The 26,476-nt window shown below is 56.6% G+C and overlaps 1 protein-coding gene across 2 annotated transcripts; it reads left to right on the forward strand.

Moving 5' to 3' along the window:
• Positions 1–107: 107 nt before the first annotated feature.
• On the forward strand, positions 108–26,223 carry MICALL1 (MICAL like 1). Of its 2 annotated transcripts, XM_087814922.1 has the most exons (17): positions 108–265; positions 4,559–4,607; positions 4,936–5,077; positions 9,519–9,598; positions 10,697–10,839; positions 11,987–12,417; positions 13,722–13,779; positions 14,668–15,063; positions 15,996–16,148; positions 16,583–17,030; positions 19,156–19,290; positions 19,903–20,029; positions 20,167–20,257; positions 20,415–20,488; positions 22,321–22,435; positions 22,631–22,677; positions 23,685–26,223. In XM_087814922.1, the coding sequence occupies exons 1-17, from the start codon at positions 120–122 to the stop codon at positions 23,804–23,806; spliced, it is 2,757 nt and encodes a 918-aa protein (XP_087671048.1). In that variant the 5' UTR covers positions 108–119; the 3' UTR covers positions 23,807–26,223. The 2 variants fall into 2 exon arrangements, with proteins under 2 accessions (XP_087671048.1, XP_087671047.1); XM_087814921.1 differs by lacking the exon at positions 15,996–16,148 and having other exon boundaries at positions 14,668–15,047; positions 16,615–17,030.
• The last annotated feature ends 253 nt before the right edge of the window (positions 26,224–26,476 follow it).

A 26,476-nucleotide genomic window follows, 5' to 3' on the forward strand; every position in this document is an offset into this window, starting at 1 on the left:
GGGAGTTCGGAGCAGCCGGGCAGGGCCGCGCCGCAGCCGCCGCGGGTCTCGGCCCCGCGCGGGTCCGAGGGCGAAGCCCGAACCGGCGGCGCGCGAGCCCCCGGAGCCCCGCGCGGCTCATGGCGGGGCCGCGGGGCGCGCTGCTGGCCTGGTGCCGCCGCCAGTGCGAGGGCTACCGCGGCGTGGACGTCCGCGACCTGAGCGGCTCCTTCCGGGACGGCCTGGCCTTCTGCGCCATCCTGCACCGGCACCGGCCCGACCTGCTGTGAGTGCCGGGGCGCGCGGCGGGCGCGGGCTGGGGACCCCCGCCCCCCTCAGTGACGCGGCCGGCCCGCCCCCAGCGGCGAGCCGCCGACCCTGCCCGGGCCGCGCCGCCGGAGGGGGGGCCCTGCGACCCCCACGCGGGGCGCACCCGCCCCACCGGGCCTCTGGCCCCGCCCACTGGGAGCCGGACCCCGCGGGGCGCCGCTACCTCCGCGCCGGGGTTGGGGGTGGGGTGGGAGTGGCCCCGCCCACAAGGCACTGATTTCCGCCCAAGGGGACCCCCACCTCCCCGCGAGGCCTTGACTCTTTGAAGGGGCGCCCAGCCCTCTTTGGGGACCCAGCCTGTCCTGCGCTAAACTCTGGAACAGGCACACTGAGCACCCCTCCCTGTGAGGCGCTGAGGCCTGTTCCCTCTGGGGCGCCCCCTTGCTCTCGGTTCCGTGAACCTCACTTCTCTGATTCCGGGCGATCCCGTCTCCAGGGCACCAGCACGGTGCCTGGCACGGCGGAGACGCGGGGTTAACGGTGGTTGGGTGAGTGGATGTAAAGCCCCCAAGGCCCCCATTAGGACGCGGACCCGTCCCCCCAGGTGTGTGCCCCAAGGTCCTGCTGTGCGCAGTGGGACAGGAAGGCCAAGTGAGGACTCGTGGTGTCTGACAGCCACCAGCAGGCGTCTGCAGAGTGTGAGATGCCCCCTTCTTGTGCCCAGCTGCCCAGTGAGGTTCTCATGGGAGAAAGTATTCAGATCCCGCCGCCAGCAGTTGACTTGGGGCTTCTGTCTCAGCTCCCTCTGCTTTGGGCCCTGGCGCCTCTTCCATTCATTCATTCATTCATTCATTCATTCGTTCGTTCGTTCGTTCGTTCCTAAAAGTTTATCTGGTGCCTGCCATTTCTCCTGCTTACAGCGCCCCCCACCAACGGCACCCTGAGCCTGGCAGGGTCCAGAGTCTGTGTCTGTTCCATCTCCAGACCTGCCTCCCCAAGGACGGCACCTGAGAGGGCATTGAGGAAGGAGGGAAGGAAGGGAGGAAGGAAAGGACGCCTGGAGGATTCGCTGGCATGTGTGCTTAGTTTACTCTGTGTCATGTGGTACAATGTCTGTAGGTGGAGAGTCGGGCCCTGGAGGAGAGGGCTTTGGGGGTGTGAATGCAGAAGAGAACAAACTGAGGTGCAGACAGACGTAGGTGGGCCCTGCCTGCTGTGGGACATGTGACAACTGCACTAGTAGATGTGAGGGGTTCTCAGGAGTGGGGGCCTGAAGGACCGAGAAGGTCACCCAGAATGGAGTGGAGGGCTTGAGGGGGTCTTCTATTTTGGCTGGGGGCAGGTGGTGAGGCAGGAGGCAGGGGACAGGGCCACATGTGAAGGGACTTGGGTGTCAAATTAAGCTGCTTGGTGGGCCTGAGCCTGCCAGCATCAAAGTGCAGGCTGCTGGATTTGTGTTCAGCGCCTCTGTGTCCCAGGTGTGCGACCTTGGGGAAAGCACTGGGTCCGTCCAGGCGTCAGTTCCCGAATGTGTAAAGTGGGTCTGATGATCGGCCTGACCTCGGAGGCTTATGTGAGGCAATGAGCATTCAATTAACATTAGTTATTATAGCGTTATTAGGCAGTAGGGGGATGAAGGTGAAAGTGTCTTATTCCTTCATTTATTCAACAAGTATTTACAGAGTTACTACTTTGCTGGGCACCGTGCCTGGTTATGGAGATAACACCCAACCAACAAAGAAACAAACCCCACACAGTCTCCCACGCTTCTACAGGGTGAATCTGGGAGGAACAGATGTAGAAGCAGGGGTGATCGTTCCCTGTGGGAAGTGCTATATCAGGGGGCCAGGATGGCGGGCCTCCCAGATGCCACGTAGTCTTCAAGGGGATAGCAGGAGCCAGGTAAGGGCGTCCTGGGCAAAGGGGGCCACTGCTGGAGCCCATGGCCCACAACGGGGAGGGCCAGAGAAGTGGCTGGGCCAGAGTGCTTAGGGCCTCTTACTGGCTAAGGAAGGTGCACAGGGCCATGGGGAGCCATGCTGATTTTAAGCAGGGGAGGGATGTGGTTGATGTTGGTGGCTCCCCTCCTGAGAAGAGGTCCAGAATCTCACCCAGGCATTCATTTGTAAGGCAGGCCAGTGTTGGGGCTGCCAGCCCATTGCATAGGACAAAAACTGAGGCCCAGGTCCCACATAAGGCATAGAGAGGGCCTCGGTGATGCGGAGGGGAGGATCTCCATGAGAACAGGGTGTTGCAAGCATCGTCTTCTAAAGTGGTTCAGGCTCCTGGCACTGTGGGCCCTGCCTTTGCTGGGGGCAGGGTTCTGCTGCCATGTTCATTCCCTCTTCCCCCAATCCAGGCACCTTTAAGCTCCCTTGAGGGCAGAAACCATGTGGGTTTCACTTTTGTGCCCTTCATCTCTCCCAGAGTCAAATAGAACTTCCCGGGCCTTTGAAACTCTCAGAAAATCTCTGTTACGAAAGCCCAGATGTTGATTAGAGACAGAGATGGGGGCAGGGTAAGAGACTGGAGGAATAATTGTAGTGTCTTGGGGGCCTTTACAGTTTTCACACTGCTTTCGTGTTTCTTCATTCAGTAAACATTTATTGAGCACCTACTAAGTACCGGGAACTGTGTAGAGCGTTGGGGACTCAGGGTGAACAAAACATAATCCCATCCTTCTAAGAACACTATTGGGGAGATTGAAATAAATGGCCGAGACAAGTTGCTTTGTCTCATTTGGTCTGGGAACAAGCCTTAGTCAGGGGCTTATGCTGGTGTCTCTTTGGCCCCGTTACAGGTCACAGATCAGGAGGCTGAAGTTTAGGAGGTTACAGCTCGCTGAGGGTCATGCTCTTAGGCAGTGGCAAAGCAAAGGGAGTTAGGGACCCAGCCAAGGGGAGCAGGAAGTGGCTTGGCCAGAGGTGGCAAAAGGGGGCTGAAGCTCATCCACAGTCACCTCCCTTCTCTCCAGTCCACCCAACCTTGGGGCACCTCCTTCCTGGGTTCTCAACTTACTGTCCCTGGACTCTGCCTGGAGAAGCTAGGGGGTAGGAGGTCTAGGGGAGGGGGGTGTGGTTGCCTCTCCCTTGTCTGTGACGCCTGACCCTCACCAAGCCCAGACTCTACCCGTCCTCCCCACCAGCCTGGGAGGTGGTACTGGAGCTTTACCCAGCTCACAGATGAGAAAATGAAGGCTGCAAAGGCTGCCCACCTGCTCAAGGTCACACAGCTCAGCCTGGAAGAGCAGGGCCTGGGCCCCAGACCTTGGAGGACGCAGGGCCTGCTCCAGCCTCTGGGCCCACTGCATTGAGCAGCCAGGCTGCAGTTTTCAGCGGTAGAAGGGCAACGCTTTGGGCGGTGCACCCAGGAGGCTTGGAGCAAGAAGGCTGGGTTGCCTCCACCGGTTTCAGCCACTTTAGCAGCCTGGAGCAGGGGCGGGGGAGGGGGCTAAAGAAAGCCAGTAGGTTGGCCAGCTGTCCCCTCCAGGCCCCCAGGCTGGCCCTACTGCCTCTCACCTGTCCAGCTCAGAAACTGGGAAACCCTTCAGTGCTCTCCCAGGAGTGGCCCAGCCGGGGCAGCCAGCTGTTCAGTGCCTGCCAGCAGCTCTAGTCTGTACAATTTCCATCTAGTTCAAACTTGTTCTAGTCCTCGCCCCATTAAAAAACATTCATCTTCAGGGCTGGGTTGGGAGTAAGCATGTTGATGTGGCTTCTCCAGGTTTGAGACACACAGTAGAAGGACCAGGAATGTGGATTTCCAGGGCTGGCTGGTTTCCCCTCTCTGGGCCTCAGTGTTCTCATCTGTAATGTGGGGTAAATACCTGCCAGATAGAGTTGAAAATAATGTAAATTCAAGACAGGAGCTCCGCATAGCACTGGCGTGAGGTCCTCAATCCACGGATGTCGGTGTTTTTATGAGCATTTGTCCTGGTCTGACCAGGATGTGACTTCCTGGGGAAGGGTGTACAGATTTGCAGTGAGTTAAGGGATCTTAAACATGATTGCTTGAACTTGAGCCCTGCCCCTTCCGAGTGATTTGTGGCCTCTGCTTGGATGCCTCTGGGTGCCAGGAGCTCATCCTGTGCCCCCACTGGAAAGGCCCGACTCTACAAGCATGTATGCTCGTTGCCTCAGTTTCCTCCTTGACAGTCCACAGACCCTCCCCTTGGGATGACGTCACCTCCACCAGGCTCCTTCCAGACTCACACATCCCCTTGGGATGAGGTCACCTCCACCAGGCTCCTTCCAGACTCACACATTTGCCCAGTCACCTTCTCAATGCTTCTCCTCCCCTTTGCCTCTTGCAGAGATTTTGATTCACTTTCCAAGGAAAATGTCTTCGAGAATAATCGTTTGGTGAGTCCCCAGACAGACGGAAGCACAAGACGCTGTGGGGTGTGTGGGGGATGGGCAGGGGTCTTGCAGGGTAGGGTGAGGGGCTGCCCTGCACTCAGGGCCCTGGCTGCTCCTTTCCCCACCCCCTGCTTCCCTCTGGCCCACTTGTCGCTGGAGCACCAAGCCTCCCTCTTCTCCAGGTCATTATGTGGAGTCAGCTGAGGGGAGCCCATAGTCACCCCTGCCCTGGTTCCCCTCATCCCACAGAGGGGCGTCCACTAATCCTGCCTCCTCCCCCTCTTCCTGCTGTGGCTGCTTTCCCCCACCCCTACACTTGCCCCCACCCCAGGCCTTTGAAGTGGCTGAGAAGGAGCTGGGCATCCCTGCTCTCCTGGACCCCAATGACATGGTCTCCATGCGTGTCCCCGACTGCCTCAGCATCATGACCTACGTGTCCCAGTATTACAACCACTTCGCCAGCCATGGCCAAGGTGAGAAGGGGACAGCTCTTCGGGGAGACTGGCCCTGGCCCTGGGGCTGGGGACGGGTGGTAGTGTTCTGAGCTGCAAACAGGCAGCTGGGAGGCTACACATCATTCATTCACGGGATCATTTATTCATTCATTGAAATGCTACTTATTGAGTGAAACAGCACTGTGCTGGGGGTATAGCTGTGAACAGGCCGCTGCCCTCCCAGAGCTGAGTGCCCAGTCATGTGGAGGGGACAGATAACATACACGGCAACCCCTCACTGGGCAACCCCTCACTGAGCGGAATAATGCGCGAGGAGACAATGCAGGGCGGGTTCACCGCTGTCCCAGTTCACCTCTCTGCGCCCACCCTCACTTCCTGTTTGCAGACACTTCCCTGGGGTTTTTCCTCCGGCAGGGAAGTGGCCCTGTGGGCTGTTGTGCATCTGCCCCAGAAGTGACCTTTAAGGCCTAAGGACTGAGAGGCTGGGGAGTTGGGGGGGCCCCAGGGCACAAGGGTACTTCTCTGCTCTGAGTCACGTCACTGTGGGCTACAGGGCCTCCTGCCTGGAAAATCCCCATGCAGGAATCTCCTGGGGGCAGCTGGGCCTTTCCTGCAGAGAAGCGGGCCCAGAGAGGGGAAGCAAGGAGCCCACGGTCACACAGCAGGAAAGCAGAAAGGCTGAGTCGAGAATCCAGGTGTTCAGACTCCTGCTCTGGGTCACTGCTGTCCATGGGTGCTGAAGGGGTGGGCGCCTTGCCCCTCCCCTGCCCTGTTTCACCCCTGCCTCCCATCTCTGCTGTCCATGTGGACAATCCCAGCCCATCTCTTAAAAAAAGTGTTCTATAAAGTCAGGTCTTGTTTTTCTTCTTAAAAGTAAAACATACCTACTGGAGACCATTTAGAACACAGAAAAGGGCATAAAAATTAAAATAATCTGGTACTTCCCTAGCCAGTTTGGCTCGGTGTTTAGAGCGTCGGCTCTTGGACTAAAGGGTCCCGGGTTCGATTTTGGCCAAGGGCCCGTGCCTCGGTTGCAGGCTTGATCCCCGGCCCTGGTCGAGGCATAAGCAGAAGGCAACCAACCGACGTGTCTCTCTCACATCTATGTTTCTCTCTCTCTCCCTTCCACTCTCTGAAAGACAATGGAAAAAATATCCTCAGATAAGTGTTAAAAAAAAAGTATCTGTTACTATTCCTTCCCAAGACAGTGCTAGGGATTAATATTATACTTGAACAAATAGTGTATATTTCTATTTTGCTGTTGTTGTTGTCAATCTTTACCTGAGGATATTTTTCCGTTAATTTTTTTTTTTAGAGAGAGTAGAAGAGGGAGAGAGAGAGATTGATTGGTTGCCTCCTGCACCAATCAGCTGGGGCCAGGCAATGAACCTGCAGCCCAGGTAGGTGCCCTTCACCGGGAATCGAACCTGCGACCCACCAGTGCATTGGCTGATGCTCTAAACACTGAACCGCACTGGCCAGGGCATATGTATTTTAGTAGAAAGCAAATTAAAAGGATTTCTTGACCACTGAGTCTTTGGTGAGAGGTAATAGGGTGGAAGTTAAGAGCGCAGACTCAAAATTTTTTCTCTATTTACTATGTGGGTGACAGTGGCCACCATGGTGACCTCTCCACCTCAATTTCCCCTTTGCAATGGTGATAAGAATAGTGCCCATCTCACAGGGTTGATGTGACTAGTAAACGAGGAAATGTAAGCCTGTGCCTGGCTCTTATTTAGGACTCGGTGTTAGTATTATTATGACGTTTATTCTGTTTTCTGGAGCTTAACTTACTTAGAATCACAGTTCAGTCTTCTCTTCTGGGGCATTTCCTGACGCAAACCCCAGTTTTTCTCTACTAAGCTCTTCTCTGGAGGGTCACCTTCTGGGGAGCTGTGGGGTGGGTGGGACAGTGGGAGGCCCTTGGTCCTACCATTGGTGGTACCTACTTTGATCTTGGGTCCTCTCTGGGCACCCCGGTGGCCCAGCTCCCTGAGCTGTGCCTGGGCAGGAGCACCCTTTGGGCCTGCAGGGATTCTTGTTGCTAAAACTACAGCTTGTACTTTTCATATAACTTGGCCCCAAAATGTGAACCATTTTTATTCCACCTGCTGCTCAACCAAAGGACACCCAGCGATGTGTTCCAATCCTGGAGGCAAAACTGGCTGCTAGGCTCCCCAGATGGTCCTGTTTTGTACTTGCTGGGCAAATGGAGGGATTTCAAGGGTGATTTTGACTGGACTTGACTCTCACTGGACTGGGTGGGTAACCTTGAACCTGGCCTCGACTGAGTCACTGAAGTGCCATGCTGAGCGCTCAGCTTGTGCCAGGCTCTGTGAGTGCCAGCAGCTGACCCCTGTCCTCCAGGAGCCACAGCCTGGTCTGGAGCCAGAGTATGAATACAGGAAGCCCAGCATCTGGGAAATCGGAGGAGAGGTACCAGCCCTCACAGGGTGGTAAGGGCAGGTGTCATCAGGATAAAGTCCAGCTTCTTAGTGGGGCCCCTGAGGGCCCCCACCCTTAGCTTGTGCCACTCACTGCCCCAGTTTCTTGTGCTTCTTGGACACGTCACATTCTTTACTGCTAAGCCGTTCTTCTTAGTGATCCTCCCACCCCAAACTCCATTTTCTGTTCCATCTCTTCCACTCCAGCAGATTCTTTCCTGCTGATCCTTTAGTCTTCACATTTTGCCTCCAAGTGCCTGCCCCGATATCCTCCAAGTGCCTGCCCCGATATACTCCAGGTGCTCTTGTAGCCCCTGCCCCACGTTGAACATAGTAGACCGTGCCCACAATATAGTGATGACTCCTCTCTCTTCCCTTGCAGACCGTCTCTGTCTAGTTCACAGCTATGTAGCTCCAGCACTTATTCATTCATTTAACAGATATCTACGGAGCTCCTACTGTGTCAGGCACTGTGCTAGGGAGAGAGCTGGGGACAAGACAGATTCACACGGCTTGCAGTCTAATGGGTGGGGGAGGGAGAGAGCGAGCAAGGTAATAAGTAATGTAATTTTAGGAGAGGCCAGTAAGGGGACAAAGGAAGGTAATGGGCTGAAAGCAGTGGGAGGGGGGAGCGCCTACTTCAGATGAGTGGTCAGCGAGGGCATCTGAGCTAAGCCTTGAGCAAGGAGAAAGGCCCTGTGAAGATCTGGGGAGGAATGTCCCAGGCAAGAGGGCAGCAGGGGGCCTTGGTGCTTCAGGGGGGGGGGGGGAGGAAGGAAGAGATGGGACAGACAGGGGCTGGGACTTAATTAAGGCAGCTAGGCTTCCAAAATTTTCAACCATGATTTCCTGGTAAGAAATACAGCTCCCATCACAGTCGAAGTTCATGCACATGTATGTAACTGACACAAGCTTCAGGAAACAGTTCTTCCCCTCACAACATGTGATGCACACACATATTTTCTGTTTTATTTCATCTTTTAAATGTGCTGGTTGCAGTCCACTAAATTGATTTCAGGGCCCATTAATGGATTATGACCTGAAGTTTGGTAAATGCTATTTTAGACCACAGTAAGGAACTTGGGTTTTATTTTTAAAATTGTCACACAGTAAAATGTACTTTAAAAAATACATATATAAATATATATATATGTGTGTATATATATATATATATATATATATATATATTTTATTGATTTCAGAAAGAGGAAGGGAGAGGGAGAGAGAGAGAGATAGAAACATCAATGATGAGAGAGTCATTGATTGACTGTCTCCTGCACGACCCCTACTGGGGAGTCGAGCCCACAGCCCGGGCATGTGCCCTGACCAGGAATCAAACCGTGGTCTCTTGGATCCTAGGCTGATGCTCAACCACTGAGCCATGCCAGCCGGGTAGACTTTTTTTGTATATAGTTCTCTGAATTGGGGTTTTTAATTTAATTTTATTTTAATCACTGGATACAGAGTAGGTGCTTAGTGAATATTTGCTAAAGGAATGAAGGAGTTGGGTATTGGAGGAGGCTGAGTGGGCTGGGTGGGCGGGTTTCTTCTGGTGCGAGGGACTGCAGGCAGGGCTCTGGACCACAGCTGTCCACTGGGCATAGGTAGGGCAGCTCCATGCTGGCCCCAGGCAGCCAGCCCATTTTCCTGAACCTTCAGGCCAGCTCCATGTGGTTCCTTTCTTTTTCTTGCTGGTGGGAAAGCAGCTACCCATCCTGCCACGAACTGGGCACTGTGAGTTCTGTGATTGTACTGTTTCCCCCCGTGCACACTGCCCCTGCGCAGTAGGCGTCACTGTCCAACTTTGCAGAGGCTCAGCGAGGTTACATAGCTTGCATTTGGCGCTGAGCTTGGAAGTGGAGGTGCCAGCTGGCCTGTGTGAAGTGGGAACCTGCTCTGGTCCCACTGCATTGGGACCAAAGCTGATGGCTGTGGAGCTCAAATAGGCCAGGTTGCGGCTTCTTTGGACCCCAGAGTCTCCACCTGCCTCAAGTCTGTTTTCTGTCTCTTGGCAGCCGGTGTCTCACCACCCAGAAAGGGCCTGGTACCCTCCTCCCTGCCATCTACTCCAGTAGAACCAGGAGACAGGCCTCAGGTACGCAGATGGCTGGGTGGGCAGGTGGGGTGCGGGTGAAGAGGGTCGGAGGGGCTGGGGACAGATGGCATTGCTGTGTTCAGAGGGCGCTTGGCCCTTTTCCCACTGGCTTTGGAAGTAGTCTCACAGGCCAGGACAGGTGTCAGGGTCAGGAGATGCCAGGCCTGGGAAGGGGCACAGGGCAGTCCACAACACTGACTCTGCCACCCTGGGCCTGATGGGATTTACACAATAATATGGCAGATACTCGCTTGATTCCTGGTGAGATAGAGCTTTTAACTTCCCTGGGTGATTTTGTTTAATCTTCTAATAACCCTGGGAGGTCGGTATTATGTGTCCTGACATACAGATGAGAAAACTGAGGCTCAGACAGGCTTGGTCATGTCCAAGGTCTCAGCTGAGAATTGGGGGCCACACTACCAGCCTCCTGCTTCAAGGTGCTTAGAGGGGTGACACTAGCCCTTCACTTTCAGACAGACTTCACAGTGTGCAGAGGGCACTCCCACCTGCTCCCATCTGCTCCTTGCTGGAGCTGCTGAGGGACAAGGTGGCTGGCCAGGGTGGGTGCCCACTGAGTGTGTGCGGGGCTGAGACAGGCAGGGGTATAGGATTGCAATCTGCAGGTGGGAACCCAGGGCCCAGAGATGCCAGCAGCTTGCTCAAGGTCACGGTGCTTAGAAGTAGAGAAACTGGGATTTAAATCTGTTGGGGCTCTAGGAGGGGAGGCAGAGAAGGCAGATGAGGTGGGCCTAAGAGTTCAGTCATCCCCGGGGGCCAACCTGCAGGGATGGTAGATGGGAAGAGCAGCCAAGGGGAAGGGGTCCTGCAGCCCGGAGCCGCCTCTGGTGGGGAAGACCCAGAAACTGCAAGTCAGGACTTGTATGTTTCCATCCTGACTCAGGGACCTTGCGTATGTCTTTTACCCTCTCTGGGCTTTAGTCTTCTCATCTGTGAAACGGTGACACTTTCCCCTTTCTGGGCTCTGATGAAGCACATTAGCATTTGGGTGCACTTGAGGGACAACGCCCATTAGAGGGGGGAACAGGATGGCTGGTGACCACCCCCTCACCCCCAATCTGCCCACCGTGTTCCCTGCAGGGCAAGGAGCTCTCCTCAGGTCACCTGTCGGAGCAGGGTGCCCAGCGGACCCCCAGCAGCACGTGCGCGGCCTGCGGGCAGCACGTGCACCTGGTGCAGCGCTACCTGGCCGAGGGCAAGCTGTACCACCGGCACTGCTTCCGGTGAGTGGCGGGGGGCCTGGACAGGGGTCTGCACCCAGCACCCCAGTAGCAGGGCGGGGCTTCCATGGATTGAGCACCACAGTGCACCAGGCACCCTGGCGGGCTCTGTTTTACTGAGGAGCAAACAAAGGCCGGCTCAGCCGCATAGAGAGGCGCGGGGCTGGGCCCAGGGGCTCTGCCTGGTGCCTGGGCTCCCTGGGGCGAGCTACCTGATGATGTTTAAGGCACTCTAAAAGGCACTGAGGGCAAAAAGATTTTTTAAAAATCACAGTAACAACTTGCATTCTGTGTGTGGCTCCCAGGGGAAGCCAGGTTTAAAGAAAATGGAGTAAGACACAAGGAAAATGCAAATAACTTGGAAAATATATGATACAAAGTGGAAATCAGAAAAGGCCATTGAGGAGCCAAGGGAGCCGGTGCCGGACTCCCACGTGCACTCAGCTGTGGTTTAGTGTGTGTGTGGGGCGGCTGCACCTGGAACCCGAGGACACACTCACCCACAATCAGGTGCAGGACTGAGGTGTCATGGGGGGGGCGATCCCGAGGAGGGGAACCGTTACACCCACACAGTCACTTCAGGCTGTCAGGGCTGTGTTTAAAGAACTTTTTACAGTGACCCCCTGCGCCCCCAGTAAGAAGTCCACTTGACTTTGTGACCAGTTGTGAGTACACACCTGAAGTAAAACTCGTATAAATAGATACACAACTGGAATTAGAGTTTGTAAAATGAGTGTGATACACTCTGACATTTATTTTTTTATGTCATTTTCTTCTATTCCATAAAACAAAATGAAACAAAGATCCCCTGGTTATTTGGACACCACTGAATTGATTCCCTGAGCCACTAATGAGTGGCAGCCTGCACACTGGACTGTCCCTCTTCAGGGGAAACCTTTGCTTCCTCTTGCAGCACAAACTGAACGCATGTTTCACAATTTCTGTTGCTGATTTCACGTGGTTTTATTGCTCTCCTATGATCCTGACCGTTACCATTTTCCTTTCCCTCTGGGAAGTCCAGGGTATTGAGACTGGATCCAGGCTGGCAGCTGGGAGGAAGAGGGGGGGGGAGCAGCCTGCTGGAAGAGGGGCAGCCCCAGGGGGCCAAGGCCTGGCCAGGTTGAAGACCCGCCCTCCTTCTCTCTGGCAGGTGTCGGCAGTGCTCCAGCACCCTGATCCCCGGGGCTTACAGGAGTGGGCCTGAGGAGGGCACCTTTGTGTGTGCCGAGCACTGTGCCAGGCTGGGCCCAGGTGGGCGGTCAGGGGCCAAGCCCAGGTCCCCACTACAGCCAAAGCAACAGCAAGAAGACTCAACAAAAGCAGCAGAAGATGCCATGAGCGTGGACGGAGGCGGCCTCAGCCCTAGTGAGGCTGCAGGGGCTGAGGCCCGGCCTCAGACCCCCACCAAGCCCTGCGTTCCCGACAAGCCACAGGACCTGGCCAGCCCCCAGGCCGGCCGCCCCATGCCCGCCCCCAGGAAGGCCTTGGAGAGCACAGCCCTGACGCCCCCCACGCCCCGGCCCCGGGCCAGTCTGCAGCCTGAGAACTTGGTGGAGCAGGGTGGCAGCGGCCTGGTGAATGGTGAGCAGGGTCTAGCTGGGACGGGCGCACACTGGGGAGTGTCTGGTGTTTGAATAGACGCATGCACTGGGAGTGTGGATGGGGCCACTCTCTGTGCCTGAGAGTCTCTGTGGGGGATAACTCTGTTTCCCAGGTTATTAGTTCATGCAACAAGTAATGACTGAGGTTTCTGTGCCAGGCTGTTCTCCATGCTGGGGGAACAGCTCAGGCAGGAGAGATACATACAGATGCTGCCCCAGGCTGTGTATGTTGAATGTGTGTGTTCTTTTGTGTGTCTTGTGTGCTTCAGTTTTGGGGTGCGTAGCAGGTGCACACTGTGTGTGCCTGTGTCCCAACTGTATCTGGGACTCTTTGTGTCCAGCAGTTTGCATGCTCCTTCCAGGTGACCTTCCTCCCACGCCCAGCCCATGTACTTGTCTGTGTCTGGATGTCTGGCAGGGGAGTGCTCAGGAGCTCAGGGGCTGGGGGCAGGGGACAGGCTAGGATGGGTCCCTGGTCAGGTGGGCCTCTGGGAGCTCTTTTCAGGCTATTCAAGACTGCAGCAGAGACCCCTACCCCAACCCTCATTGTAGGACCTTCCCAGATGAGCTCCCTGGACTTCCATGAGCTCATGCAGACAGGGCTCTTGGTAACTAACCTAGGATGTGCCAGGCAACCCTTCTTATTTGGTCAGAGAAGGCCGTTAGGCTAGGAAAGCCCATAGGGCCTGGGGGAGAGACTCTCTCTGGCTGCTCAGTTCTGCTCCGTGCTCATGGAGGCCTGCTCCGAGCCAGCCCTGAGCTGCGCACTGGGGACAGAGCTACTGCTCAGACCAGTGTGTGCCTTTGAGATGGGTACAGACACAGGGATTCAGTAGAACTAGGAGTCTGTTAAGATGGGGGCAGCAGAGGCCGTTGTGTGATTCATGGAGGACGCTTGGGAGTCAGGGGCCTTCCAGGAGAAGGTGATGCGGGGGCTGTGTTGAGAAAGTTTCCTGTCCATCCTGGGGAGGTGTCTGAGGGGCACTTGGGTTCCCCCTTCTTGACTGAAATGCAAATGGGGTCTCAGATGTCCTGTCCTTGTCCCTTTGACCTTCTGTATCTGTTACCTTTGGTGCCTATCTAATCTCCCTGAGCTCTGGGGTGGTGAGGTGCCCTTGTGCAGGTGAGGTTGCCATGGTCACCTGGAGTCCATGACCTGCCAGGTAGGAAGGAAGGGCACTCCTTGGTGAGGCAGGCACTCTGGCCAGCACCCCCGGGTGCCCTACTCCATGCCCATCCCACAGCTGCTCGTGAAGGCCTGTCTCACTCTCCTTTCCCATCTAGGAAGGCTGCACGAGCCCCCTGTCCCCAAGCCAAGAGGGACGCCCAAGCTGTCAGAGAGGTACGCTGGCTCTGGGAGGCTTTCAGGCCCTGGTGGTGGGAATGGGGGGGCCCTGGGGTCTGCTAGTGGTGGGGGAAGGCTTCCTGCAGGCATGGAACCCACTCCACACCCTCCCGAGAATGAGCTGGGTTCATTTTTGGGTGGGGAAGGAGTGCTGTGCCCACATCCCCTCTCCCAAGGCTCCCCTGGGAGCCCCTCTCCTGTGAGCACCAGTGCCTGGTGGAGACAGCCGCCTCTGCAGTCCCATCACCTCCCCAAACCTCCACTGCCTTTTAACATGGGAGGCCTAGTGGGAGAATTGCAGCCCAGGTATAGAAAAGCCCAGAATAGCCCAGCTGTATACTGGCTCGGGTCTTCCACCCTGGGACCCTGCATCCCAGGCGAGGACAGCTATTTCCAGCTGTTCTTTGGAGCTTTGCTTCCCCTGTGTGATGCGTGAGGGCGAGAGGTGGGCCACGGCCGTAATAGTTGTTGAGGCTCCATGAGCACGTGCAGAGTGCCAGGTGCTGTGCCCGCTGGGCCTTACAGTGACCCTGTGAGGTAAGGGTTACTACTGTCCACGCTTCCTGGGTGGGAGACTGATGCAGAGCCAGGTGACTTTCTCAGCGTCACACAGGGAGCCCTGTGGGTCCTTCCCTGGGCTGGGCTAATGGAGGCTGTGTGGCGGGAAGGCTCACCCTCTCTGGGCCTCTCGGGGTCCAGTGGGGATGTGACTGTAATAGTCCGTCTCAGCCTGGGGCACAGACCGGCCCCACTGTGCTGGGGCAGGAGAGGAGAAAGGCGGTTTCTCACCCATCCCCTTGGAAACGGACTCAGAACTGTCCAGAGAGAGAAGGACCCTGTCCCCTTACCTCCTAATGGTTTCTGCCTCTTCCTGCTGCCCTCCAGGACACCGGCCCCCAGGAAGGACCCTCCTTGGATCACACTGGTACAGGCAGAGCCAAAGAAGAAGCCAGCGCCGCTGCCCCCGAGCAGCAGCCCCCGGCCGCTGGGCAGGGACAGCCCGAGGGTGGAGAATGGAGGCTTGGAGGAGGTGGCCCCAAGGAGCCCGGCGGCGGCCAGCCTGGACCCCAAGCCCTACAACCCCTTCGAAGAGGAGGAGGAGGCGGAGGAGCCCCCCGCTGCACCCAGTCTGACCACCAGTCCTGCCCAGGCCCACCCAGAGTCCACACCCAAGTCCCTGCACCCCTGGTATGGGATCACCCCCACCAGTAGCCCCAAGACAAAGAAGCGCCCTGCACCCCGAGCACCCAGTGCATCCCCACTCGGTGAGTACCATCCCTGGTAGTTCTCTTGACCGTCGGGACTCTGGGGTCAGGGTCGGGAAGGGGTGTGTGGTTCAGTAGGATCCCTTCTCAGCCAGGTGCCAGGTGGGTCATGTGTGTCTTCATTTAATCCTGGAGCTAGCTTGTGAGGTAGGCATCATACCCCCATTTGCAGGTAGGGAAACTGAGGCACAGAGAGAGTAAGTGATTTGCCTAGGGCCTCACAGCACTTAAACAGTGGAGGCACAATTTGAATCCAGGCTCTAGACTCCATTCGTTTAACCCTTTGTGACCTACCTCACATGTCTGTTGTGAGAATTCACTGCACTTTCTGGTGAAGTGTTTAGTGTAAGTTGGCTCCCAGGAAAGCACGTGGCAGAGGATAGCTGGCATCCTGCCTAGCTAGTCATTCCCCTCCGGTTGCTGGCAGCCTTGGGCTCTGACTGGCTCGGTGTGACTTGGCCCTTGTGACTTTGAGCAGTTTCTTCCCTGTGCCTGTCCTCAGTCTGCTCATCTGGAAGATGGTAGCAGTGGGCCTGCTCCAGGGCACTGTGTTCCTCTGCCCAGCCTGCCCTCTCTCATCCACGCATGTTATATTTTTGGCTCACTGTCTTGCAGTCTTCTTAGGCCCTGGGCCCAGTCACCTTCTACCATGGCTGGGGTCCTGCTGCCTCCAAGACCTCAGGGAGAGCTCCTCAGACTGTGGGGCTGAGAGCATGTTGGAAATGATCAGAAGCAGGTGCTCAGGTGGTCTAGGGCCCCCACTCCTGCCCTGCTGGAGCCCTGGGACCCTCTAGCTGAACCAGGGAGGTGGTGGATGGGTGTGGGATGCAGCCAACAGGATGAGCTGAGTCAGACACAGCTGGGCTCAACTCCAGCATTGCCAGGGCCAGGGCCTTCTCTCTGAGCCTGTTGCCTTATCTGGGAAAGGGAGATGACAATGCTTTCGAGCCTGGTGTCTGTCGCCTGTATGAAGATTAAAGTGGTGCAGGCAGGGCCCGGCCCAGAGCTGGCCGCTGCGAGGGCTGCTCGCTCCTCCCTCTCCTGTGGCCCTCCCTCTCTCTGCTCCTGGGCGGAGGGACAGGAGGGGCCAGCCTTGGTTTTGTCTGTGCCCTCCCCTCCCCTGACAATTTGCCATTTATTTATTCATTTTTTAAAAATATGTTTTTATTGATTTCAGAGAGAGGAAGGGAGAGGGAGAGAGACATAGAAACATCAATGATAAGAGAGAATTATCAATCAGTTACATCCTGTGAGCCCCCTACTGGGGATCGAGCCCGAAACCCTGGCATGTGCCCTGAGCGGGAATCAAACCAACTTCCTGGTTCATGGGTCAATGCTCAATCACTGAGCAACACTGGCCGGGCCAGATTTACCTTGGCCTTGAGTCAGATCAGATATGGGAGGGGAAGTGGAGATGGCAGCCATGCTGGGTTAGAAAGTGAGAGGCAGGGTCTCTGGGCCCTGGCTTCATCTGGACATGGAAGGACATGGGTGTCCAAGGCCACCTACAGATCTGTTGAGAGTAGCCACGTTAGATGTGACGCCCACTCGCTCATCTTTTGTACAGCTCTCCATGCCTCCCGCCTCTCACACTCAGAGCCACCTTCGGCTACCCCATCGCCAGCCCTCAGTGTGGAAAGCCTCTCATCCGAGGGCTCCAGCCAGACCGCCAGTGGGGAGCTTCTGGAGCCGCCAGTTGTGCCCAAGAGCTCCTCAGAGCCTGCTGTCCATGCTCCTGGCACTCCTGGGACCTCTGCCAGCCTCTCTGCCAACTCCTCCCTGTCCTCCTCTGGGGAGCTGGTGCAGCCCACTGTGGACCAGATGCCTCAAGCCAGCCCTGGCCTTGCCCCCAATACCAGGGTCAGCCTGGGTCCCCAGCCAGCCAAGCCCTGCAGTGGTGCTGCCCCCACCCCTCTCTTGTTGGTAGGAGACAAGATCCCCACGCCTCTCCCTGGCACCTCATCCCCGCAGCTCCAGGTAAAGGTGAGTGCGTCATCCTTGCTACAAGCTACTGTCCTGTCTAGTGGATGGGGGTCTGGTCTCAGGGCAGGAATTTCCAGGGCTTTCCATCTTTGCTGGCCAATTCTTGACTGACCTGGCTGTGTCCATCTACCCATTCACCACTCCATTTACTGAGGCACAGAACGATCTATCATTCCATCCATCGGCCAGACCTCCCACCCATCTCTTCACCTGCCCACCTGCCTGTCCCTCCATGCATTGATGCATCCAGGCACCTGCTTACCTGCCTGTCCCACGCACTTGCTCATTTGGGATCCACTCATCCAGCCACCATCCATCCCCACATCCTTCTGTCCACCCTTCCATTCACTGAGGCCCTATTTATGCCAGAGGCCCCCTCCCCAGCCCATCCTGCACTCTGCCTCCTCTTGGAGGTGGTGTGGGCATGAGATGACCATTTCAGGGAGCTCAGGACCTATGTGGGCTATTTGTATACTTGTTCCAGTTCCACGCCAAGAACCAGGGATCACCAGGGGTCAGGACATTCCTCTGGGCACCTAGTTCCTGAGGGGCCTCTCTTGCAGCCGCAGCCCCTCTGGGCCACCAGGTCCTGATTGGCCACTTTTGCCCCACACTCTGCAGCTCTCTGAAGGCCCAAGCCTCATCCAGCCCCTGGGAGAGTGGCAGGAGAGCTCATTTGGGGCGGATACGGTCATGGTCTGACCTTACAGAGGACAAGACTGGGGAGACAGCTGAGCTATTGGTTCAGCCCCTGCCCGTGTGCCTTTCAGACATTTAACCTTTCCTGACCTGGGCAACAGCCTCCTGTCCCCCTCTGCTACCCACCTGCTGTGAGACCTGGAGAGGGCCCTGCCCTGACCCTTCCCTGGGCCTCAGCAGCTCTGAGAAGCCCCAGGGTTCCTTGGTGGGAGGTGGGGGAGGGCGTTGACTTTGTACACCCTGTCCCCTTCAGGCAGCTCCTTGGGGGGCGGTGTGAAAGGTTGGTGTGAAGGAACTGTGTGCCTGAGAAAAGGCTGAGAACCCCCGAGGGGCTGGGGCTTCAAGCTGTTTGGCCTTGCTGGGCCCCCCTGAATACTATTGTGGAGGGAGGAGGCATAGTCCCAAGTAGGCTTCCTTCTGGGGCACCCCCACACCCCACCCTAACCCGAAGATTAGGAGAGAATCACAGAGGCACTGGGGGCAGGAGACTTGTGTGGGTGCTGTTCTGCAAAAACCATACCCTGTCTCCCTGCCATGCCTGAGCTCAGAGCAACTACCCACCTGAGAGAATCTCTCCCTGGGCTGGCACAGGGGAGGTGATCAGGGCTCCCCATGCCTCCCCCAGCTGCTGGGAGAAAGCTGGGTAAACACTCTGGAACACTTCACAGCCACTGTGAGGCCTCTTCATGAGGCCCTGATGACTCCTCTGTTTCCAGTGAGGGAGGGGTGAGGGGTTGGGGGGGAGTTGTTGGAAGCTAGGGCTGCCTGGCTGTGCTGGCCTCAAGGCAGGGCTCTCCCTAGAGGGACAGAAAGATGCAGGGCTCTTGGTGCATGAAGGGGGCCAGCGGAGGATAAGGGTCTTTCCTGGGCAGGGAGGGAGCTACTCTCTTCCTCCACCTGCTGGCCAGATGGAAGGCGGGATCCTGCTTTCGTACTTCCTGACTGGGCCCCGCTGGGGAAGGGGTGGTTGGTTACGAGGCCTGAATGAGCTGCTACAGCTCTTTGTGCCCTAAACTCCATGTCCTGACCACTGCCCCCAGAGCTGATGGCTGCCCTGCCCTGAAACATTCTCAGCCTTGTTTGGGCCCTTGGGAAGTGTGTGACCTTGAGCCAATTACTTAACCTCTGTGAACTTGAGTTTCAGCTGTAAAATGGGCATTACAATACCCACTTTGCGGAGCAGCTGTGAGAATTAGAGGAGAATTACACATGTTCCCAAAGCAGCGACTGCACAGGGAGGTGCTGGGAAATGGGAGTGTGTGTTGGATGACTGGGTGCCTCAGAGATTGAATGCTGGGAGATTCCCTCGATGCCAGGCCCTCCTCCCCCAGTCTAGCCTGCTTTTCAAAGTCCCATCTGCTTAGGCACCCGGGGTCTTACTGCTCCCTTCCCAGACTTATCCTCTGTCATGTCACCCTGCCTTTAGTCTTCCTGCAAGGAGAATCCTTTTAACCGGAAGGCATCACCCACAGCATCCCCAGCCACAAAGAAAGCCACCAAGGGACCCAAGCCAGTGAGGCCACCTGCCCCAGGACACGGCTTCCCTCTCATTAAGCGCAAGGTACCAGCTGGGAGCTTCCAGACTGCCTGGGCCCAGGCCCCCTCCATGGCAGCCTCAGGCTCCCCGTGGGACACTTGGAGAGGATGGGCGGTCTGGGCAGCTGCTCTTGTATGTTCGCGAGGGGGCACTTGGGTGGTCCAGCTGGAAGGTTTAACTTTACAGGGGGAGATTTTGAAAAGATCAGCTGTTCACAAGCAGGAGCAATGGGTGGTGCATTTAACTTGTTACTAATAATAGTTCCAGGATCAAAGCACTCACACTATACACTTCTAGTTAAATAGACTGGAATGTTCTCAAGTTTACCTCTGTAACAAGGTCACTCTCACATTGTGATACTATTTTTGGAGTGGCAGAGAAGGGGGCAGTGTTGCCACGAGAGGCAGGAAGTGTCTCCCTCTGGGTGTGCCTATTGGCGCTGGAGCCGGAGGCATGGAGGGGTTGTGTCTGTACCCACACCAGCCCTTGCCCACCCTGGGCTCCTGCACCTGGCCCCGCCAGGGTGTGGGATAGAGCTCAGGCCCTGGGCCTGTGGCCGCCAGTCCTGGCAGAGAACAGTGAAGCTCCTGGCAGCAGGGGTGGGCTGTTCTTCAGGTGACCGGGGTGCTGTTGCAGGTCCAGGCTGACCAGTACATCCCCGAGGAGGACATCCACCGGGAGGTAGACACCATTGAGCGCCAGCTGGATGCCCTGGAACTCCGTGGGGTTATGCTGGAAGAGAAGCTGCGCAGCGGGATGAATGGTTCGAGAGCTGCTGGGAGGGCCTGGGGGGGGACTTGGGGGTGGCAGGAGCCTCTCCCACTGGGGGGAAGCCTCCCTGGCTCCTTTGAGGGCGGGAACTGCTGCCAACCCTGGCCTCAGTGGGAATCTGGCTTCCAGAGGGTCGTGAGGACGACATGCTAGTGGACTGGTTCAAGCTCATCCACGAGAAGCACCTGCTGGTGCGGCGCGAGTCTGAGCTCATCTACGTGTGAGTCCTCCCTCTCCTCTGTCCCCTGCTCCCCTCCCGGAACCCGTATAGCGTAGGATGGAGAGACTCCCCTGCTCCTTCCCCCGCCACTGACAGCACAGGCCAGGACAGCCTTGCACGGGTCCGAATTAATAGTCGGCTTTTTCCCACCCTGTAGCTTCAAGCAGCAGAACCTGGAGCAGCGTCAGGCCGATGTGGAGTATGAGCTCCGGTGCCTTCTCAACAAGCCAGGTGCGTGTGGCCTCGCGCACTCCCCAAGGTTTGGCGATACAGGGGAGCGAGCCCAGCTCTCCCTCTTCAGGCTGGGTGGTGGACGGACAGGGCCCTGATGGGGACACATAGACTCTGGGAACCAGCCAGAGGAGAAGGCCTAGAGGTGCCCTCTGGGTTGTAATAGGTGATAAATAGGCTTGATCCATGGTGGGAGTGTGAACACACATGGTGTCAGGCATGACTGGCTCACAGAGAGCAGCAAGCTAGGAACAGACCACCTGTGGCTGCCCCCTCTCCTGGACGGAGTGGGCGGGCGGGTTCCCCGGGGATGGGGCTCAGGGACATTGGGCTAGGGCTTGGCAGGACTTGACCGGCAGGAGGAGGGGAGGTAGAGGGATCCCCTGCAGAGTGACTCAGAACAACTCTGGGAGGAGGCGGTGGGGGCCGTAGGAGGGATTGAGTGTGGAGTCACACAGCCTTGTGTTTTGTTGTTAATGTGCTGGGGGCGGGGGACAGGGAAGGAAGGCGGGTTTCTCAGCCTCAGTGAGCCATCGTGGCTTCAAGTGTAAGAGAGGGTGAAGGTACTTGCCTCATAGGGTATTCTTGGGACCAGGAGACAGTGGTTGTGGAAACACTCTGTGGCCTCTGAGGGGCTGACAGTTGATGGTTATTATGTGGCCGAGTTGGGGTCTGTGGCTGTGACATGGAGTGAGCCGCAGCTGCATGCCTAGAGAGACTGCAGGACTGTGGAGTGTTTAGAGCCGGAGCAGGGCTCTGACCACTTCCTGTGGCCCTGGTGGCGTGCACCGTCCTTTCCATTAACAGATGAGGAAATGGAGAGCCAGAGAGGTGGAGTCTTGCCCGTTGGTAGACCTGGGCTTCTACCTATGCCCCTGACCTGGGCCCGACCCTGTAGACACAGCCCTTCCTGCCAGCTGCGACGTAGCCCTGCCTCCCCATTGACTGGGGAAGTTGGGAGGTGGGATGAGCCCCTGAGGCAGGAGTGTCCCTGGGGACGCCAGGGAAAGTCCCAGTTTTCTGAGACCATCTGCAGTCATTGCCAAATCTCCTGGGAGGCTGGGCATAGCCGCCACTCATAGGGAGCCACAGGGACACCCTGTGGCCAGAGAGGGCACAGCACCTGTATGCCCAGGCCAGCCCAGCTCTGGCCTTATTGTGTTGCTTTTCCAGCCCTTTGCATTAGCAGCAAAACACAGGACTATCTGACTCCAAACCCAGGCACAGCCTGGGTTTGTCATCCTGTCCTGGAGGTTGCTTTTGCAGGGTGAGACTGGTTTATAAGGGCCCCAAGTAGGTTGGAGACCCATTGATACGGTAAGGGCTATAGCTTGGGGGTGTCAGGTTGCCCAGGTTCAAATACTGGCTCCATCCTTGCTGTGTGACACTGGTCAAGGACTTAACTTCCCTGAGCCTCAGTTTCCCCACATGTAGATCAGCGACATAATTTACCCAGGCCCCAGATTTGGGAAGTGGCAGAGTAGGAACTTGAACTGGGTTGGTGCCTCTGAAGCCCATGCTGTCCCCAGAACTGTGCTGGGCCACCTGCTCCAGACTTGTGGCAAGGTGAAGTGGTAGGGGCTTGGGCATGGCTGAGGGGGCCTCCGGATGCTTATTTCATAACAGGAAGTGCAGGGTAGGTTTTTGGTAGGTAGCCCAGTATCTTTGGTCCTGTCTATAATAACCTTGTACCCCACCCATCTGGGCCTCTCCTTACTGCCCTCTAGCATAGGGCTGGCCCAAATTTAGCACCTAGGTGCTGCTTCCTGGCTTCCCAGGAAGGCGGGAGGCTCTTCCTCCCACTCATACCCCCAGCTTTTCCCCTCGAGCAGAAAAGGACTGGACAGAGGACGACCGGGGCCGGGAGAAGGTGCTGATGCAAGAGATCGTGACCCTCATCGAGCAGCGCAATGCCATCGTCAACTGCCTGGATGAGGACCGGCAGAGGTGACATGGCTGGGTCAGGGGCTCCCCTGGGGGTTCCTTGGGGGAAGGGCCCAGAGTAGGCTGGGCCAGCCCTGCCCTCACCACCAGTGATCCCAGTGCCCCCTTGTTAACCTGTGTGGAGTTGGAGGCTAGAAGGGACTGAGACTTTTTGGTCCTCCCTCCTGTGGGACATTCAGCTTCCCTTTCTTGTTTCAGGGAGGAAGAGGAAGATAAGATGTTGGAGGCCATGATCAAGAAGAAAGGTGAGGCTCTCCTAGGGTGCTGGCCCATTCGAACTCCTTGGGGGGGCCAGGTTGAACAGAGGGGCAGAGTGGGTGCTACAGGATGGTGTGTGCCAACTCCCAGCTTCTGCTCTGGGGGGAAGGCCATGTGTGGCACAGCAGGCAGCCTGTAGCCAGGAAGGCTGTGGCCTGGGCTTGGAGGGTGGGGCCCACAGGGAGGACGGGTGTGCAGTGATCACTTTCCCAAGGTGGTTTGCCTTAAGCTCTGCCTTCTTCCTTGAGATCTGCAGCTGGTCTTGGAAGAGTCTGTGGGCTCAGATAGCAGTACCCACCAGCAGTAAGACAGCGCCTGGAATGGTTACGAGAGCACTGGGCTGGGAGTCAGGAGACCTGGGTTTAATCTTGGTTCCACCAGTGACTCATTTGTGGCCTTGTGGTTAAGTCTGGACTCCAGTCAGACTGCTGGGGTTCCAGTTCCAGCTTGCTAGTGGGTGACTTAAGCCAGCCACTTCTTCCCTTTAGTCCTGACTCCTGGTCTGCAGAATGGGGGTGGGGGCGAGAGGCCACACCTCCCCGGAGTGTGCTGGGACAGTGTGTGGAAAGCATTCCACCTCCGGAGCTTAGTTGGTGCTAGTCCATTTCCAACCCACACTTTCCTCATCTATAAAGTCAGGGGCAGGAGAGACGATTTCTTAGGCTTCTTGTAGCTCTGACAGTATTTGTGTAGTAACTCAGAGCTGTGAGCAGCAGCCTGGGGAATTGCCTTTTAAAGATAAATTTAGACCATACTTCAGAGTTCTCACATTCCTTTATCTCAGATCCTTGTCAAAACACTGGGATGGGGTATGTCTCCCATCCCATAGGCAAAGAACCAGAGGCTCAGAGAGGTGAAGTGATGTGCCCAGGGCTCCCCAGGAGGTGCTGGAGCTGGGCCAACACTCCTAGGCCTCTGTCACACCCCCTGGCCTGCCCCATGGAGTCCCCTTCCCCATGTTGTTAAGAACCCCCCCCCCTTTTTTTTCCTGCAGAGTTCCAGAAGGAGACTGAGTCTGAGGGCAGGAAGAAGGGCAAGTTCAAGAACATGAAGGTGCTGAAGCTGCTAGGAAACAAGCGTGACATCAAGAGCAAGTCCCCCGGGGACAAGAGCTAACAGCGAGGGGACTTCCACCTACCCCCTGCTGGCTCAGCCCTGTCCTGTCTGGTTCTGATGACTCCAGATGCTGTGATGGACCCAAGGAGCAGGCAGGGTCCTGGTCCGGAGAACGGCAGCGGCTTAGCACCTGCCCTTTGTCCCGCCCAGCCCCGCTGTGACAGGCAGCTCCTTGGCCCTCCTTCCCTGTCTTGTCCAGATGGGACTCTTAGCTGTCCAAGTTCTGACCCCAGGGCCCTTCCCCCCACGAGGTGCGCACGGCTCTGCTGCCTCCTGGGTTCTCCTCGGCGGCAGGAAGCCGGGGGTGGCTGTGCTGGCTGCTTGTGGCCCGGGCCCTGGCTCCGAGGCCCTGTCTTCCTCTCCAGGGCAGGCAGCCCGAGTCTGATTCTCCTCACTCAGCTCTATTTATGAAGTCTCTGTGCTGGGTTAGTGACTGTGTCCTCAGACATGAGTGGGGCTGATGGACGAAACCCTTCCTCTGTCTCCCAAAGTTCTAGGAGGTGCTCCCTCCTCTTTCCTTGCTTTGTGGGAACCTCAGCAGGACGGGGGCTATGACGGCCACACTGGGTGGGGGGCCCTGTGCCAAGTCTCCCAGCAAGGGTCTCCGAAAGGCAGGCCCCAGTTGCGGTTCTGGTCCCTGGTCGACTGAGGGGTTATGCTTTCCGTAGGTGCTAATTCTGGTTCTTTAACACACCGTGGTCGGACGCCTCACCGAGGCTCCCCACCCCACCCGCCTCAGGAGGGGATGGTGGGCCCATTCCTGCGTGGTCACCACCAGTGTCTCCTCACATTCCTCTGCTGTTTGTTCTTTCCTGACTCATTCTCACCAAAGGACTAATGGCCACTCACCCCACTGGGAGGAGCCGATGGGGACAACGCCTTTTCCCCAGGGACTCTGCCAGCAGCTCTTGGTCAAAGCACTGTTGCCATAAGCTATTTCTGGGGACCTAGCGCCCCCTTCCCTCAGCACACCTCTGGGGAAAGATCGCACTGTATTAACTCGTGAGGGTTTTCCTCACCAACAATAAATGGAGACAACCTCATTGCCAGTGCCCTGCAGCCTCAGGGTGCTGCTCCCTTGGCCAGGTCTGCCTTTCCTGCCCCCACTGCGCCTGTGGCCGGGCATCACTGGTGGCCTAGGAGGGGCATGTAGGAGCTGTCCTCCAGCAGGGGCTTTGGCCCTCGCTGTCTGCCATTGAGCAGGATTCCCTTGCTCTGCAGAGAGAGGTGGCTCCTGCCCCTGTGTAGCCCCTGGTGGCCTCCGTCCAAATGTGCCTGTTGACCTGGAGCCAGGACACACGAACTGGGCTGGGGGTAACCTAAGGGATGGCTCCGCTGGGCTGCCTCCCTGTCAGGAGACTTGGGTGGTGGGGACTAGGGTGAACTGGATGTGTCCCTGCCACAGCTAAAGGGGGAAGTTCTTCCTGAGGTCAAGTAGCTGTGGGAAATATGGCCCAGTGTCGGCAGATTTTTACATTTTTCAGAAGCTGCTAGAAATCCAGGTTGTATGTATGTGTAATTTGTAAACGTTGGCAACTAATAGGAAATTAAATCAAGGGTAGGCTGAACTTCTCCTGGGGTTCGTTTGCTGCCTCTGGGCCATGTGGTGGGGCCTCTGAGGTGGAGGATGGCTGTCCTTGTCATGCTGCGCCCTCACCTTGGCTTCTGGAGGGTGTGTGGACACAGGTTCTCGTGGAATGTTTCTGAACCAGCCCTTGATCTGGCCCCCCTGCTCGCTTATCTGTTTGAGGCTGCAGGCAGAGTTTGCCCTACAAACCAAAACTTGGGTCATGTGGCCTGTACGATTATAAGAATCCCTCCGGGTGGGAGGGTTGGTTGAAATTTCCAAAATATTTTGATTTATGGAAATGGGAAAGTGACACAATACTGGGGACTGTAGGGCTCATGGTTATCAAAAGACGTGGGGACCATGTACTGTGTGCCAGGCACAGGGACTACTCGTGGGCAGATGCCTCCGAGGCTGGGCCTCACAGATGAGCAGTCGGAGCTGGGGGTGGGGGTGGGGGTGCCCAAGCTCATGCAGCACAGGCTGTGATCGGAACACCAAGGCCAGGCTCTTGGTCTGCATCCTTCCCAGCCCTGTGTTTCTTCCTGTGGGCTGTGGGTTTAGTGGAAAGACATAAAGCTGACTTTTACTCCTGAGTCTGTACTTGCTAGTGAAATGTCCTTGTCTGTAGTATGGTGGTGAGTCTTCGTTTTCACACAGGGATGACAAGCCACTGCAGGGGTGTATGGAGAGAACTGCCTGCAAGGGAGATTCCGCACCTGCCATGGTGCCCACCGTGGGGCGCTCACGAAGCGCTGGTTCCTATCCACTTGAAATGTGCAAACAGCTCGAAACATGCTTGAAAATGTCACTCCTTGAACAAATAAGCCTTATCCCTCTGACAACAAAACAGTGTGTGTAATGACCTGCGTTACATGTGTTTTATTGGCCAATTAATTATAGTGGTTAAACATTTGCCTAAGGCTGTAAGAAGTCAAATAAGTAGGTCCTAAGACGGGTCGGAAGAAGGGCTCATATTCATTCCCAAGTTCAGAAAAGTAAATGAGGGGACACACAGTGGAGATGGTGGGAAGAGGGCTCGCTGGATGCCCTTAGACATTTGCCCAAGATGGTGAGACTCAGGCCTTGCTTTCACTGTGTAC

Source organism: Miniopterus natalensis, chromosome 2, assembly GCF_054644295.1.
Source record: "Miniopterus natalensis isolate mMinNat1 chromosome 2, mMinNat1.hap1, whole genome shotgun sequence".
In the NCBI taxonomy this organism is placed as follows: Eukaryota; Metazoa; Chordata; class Mammalia; order Chiroptera; family Miniopteridae; genus Miniopterus; species Miniopterus natalensis.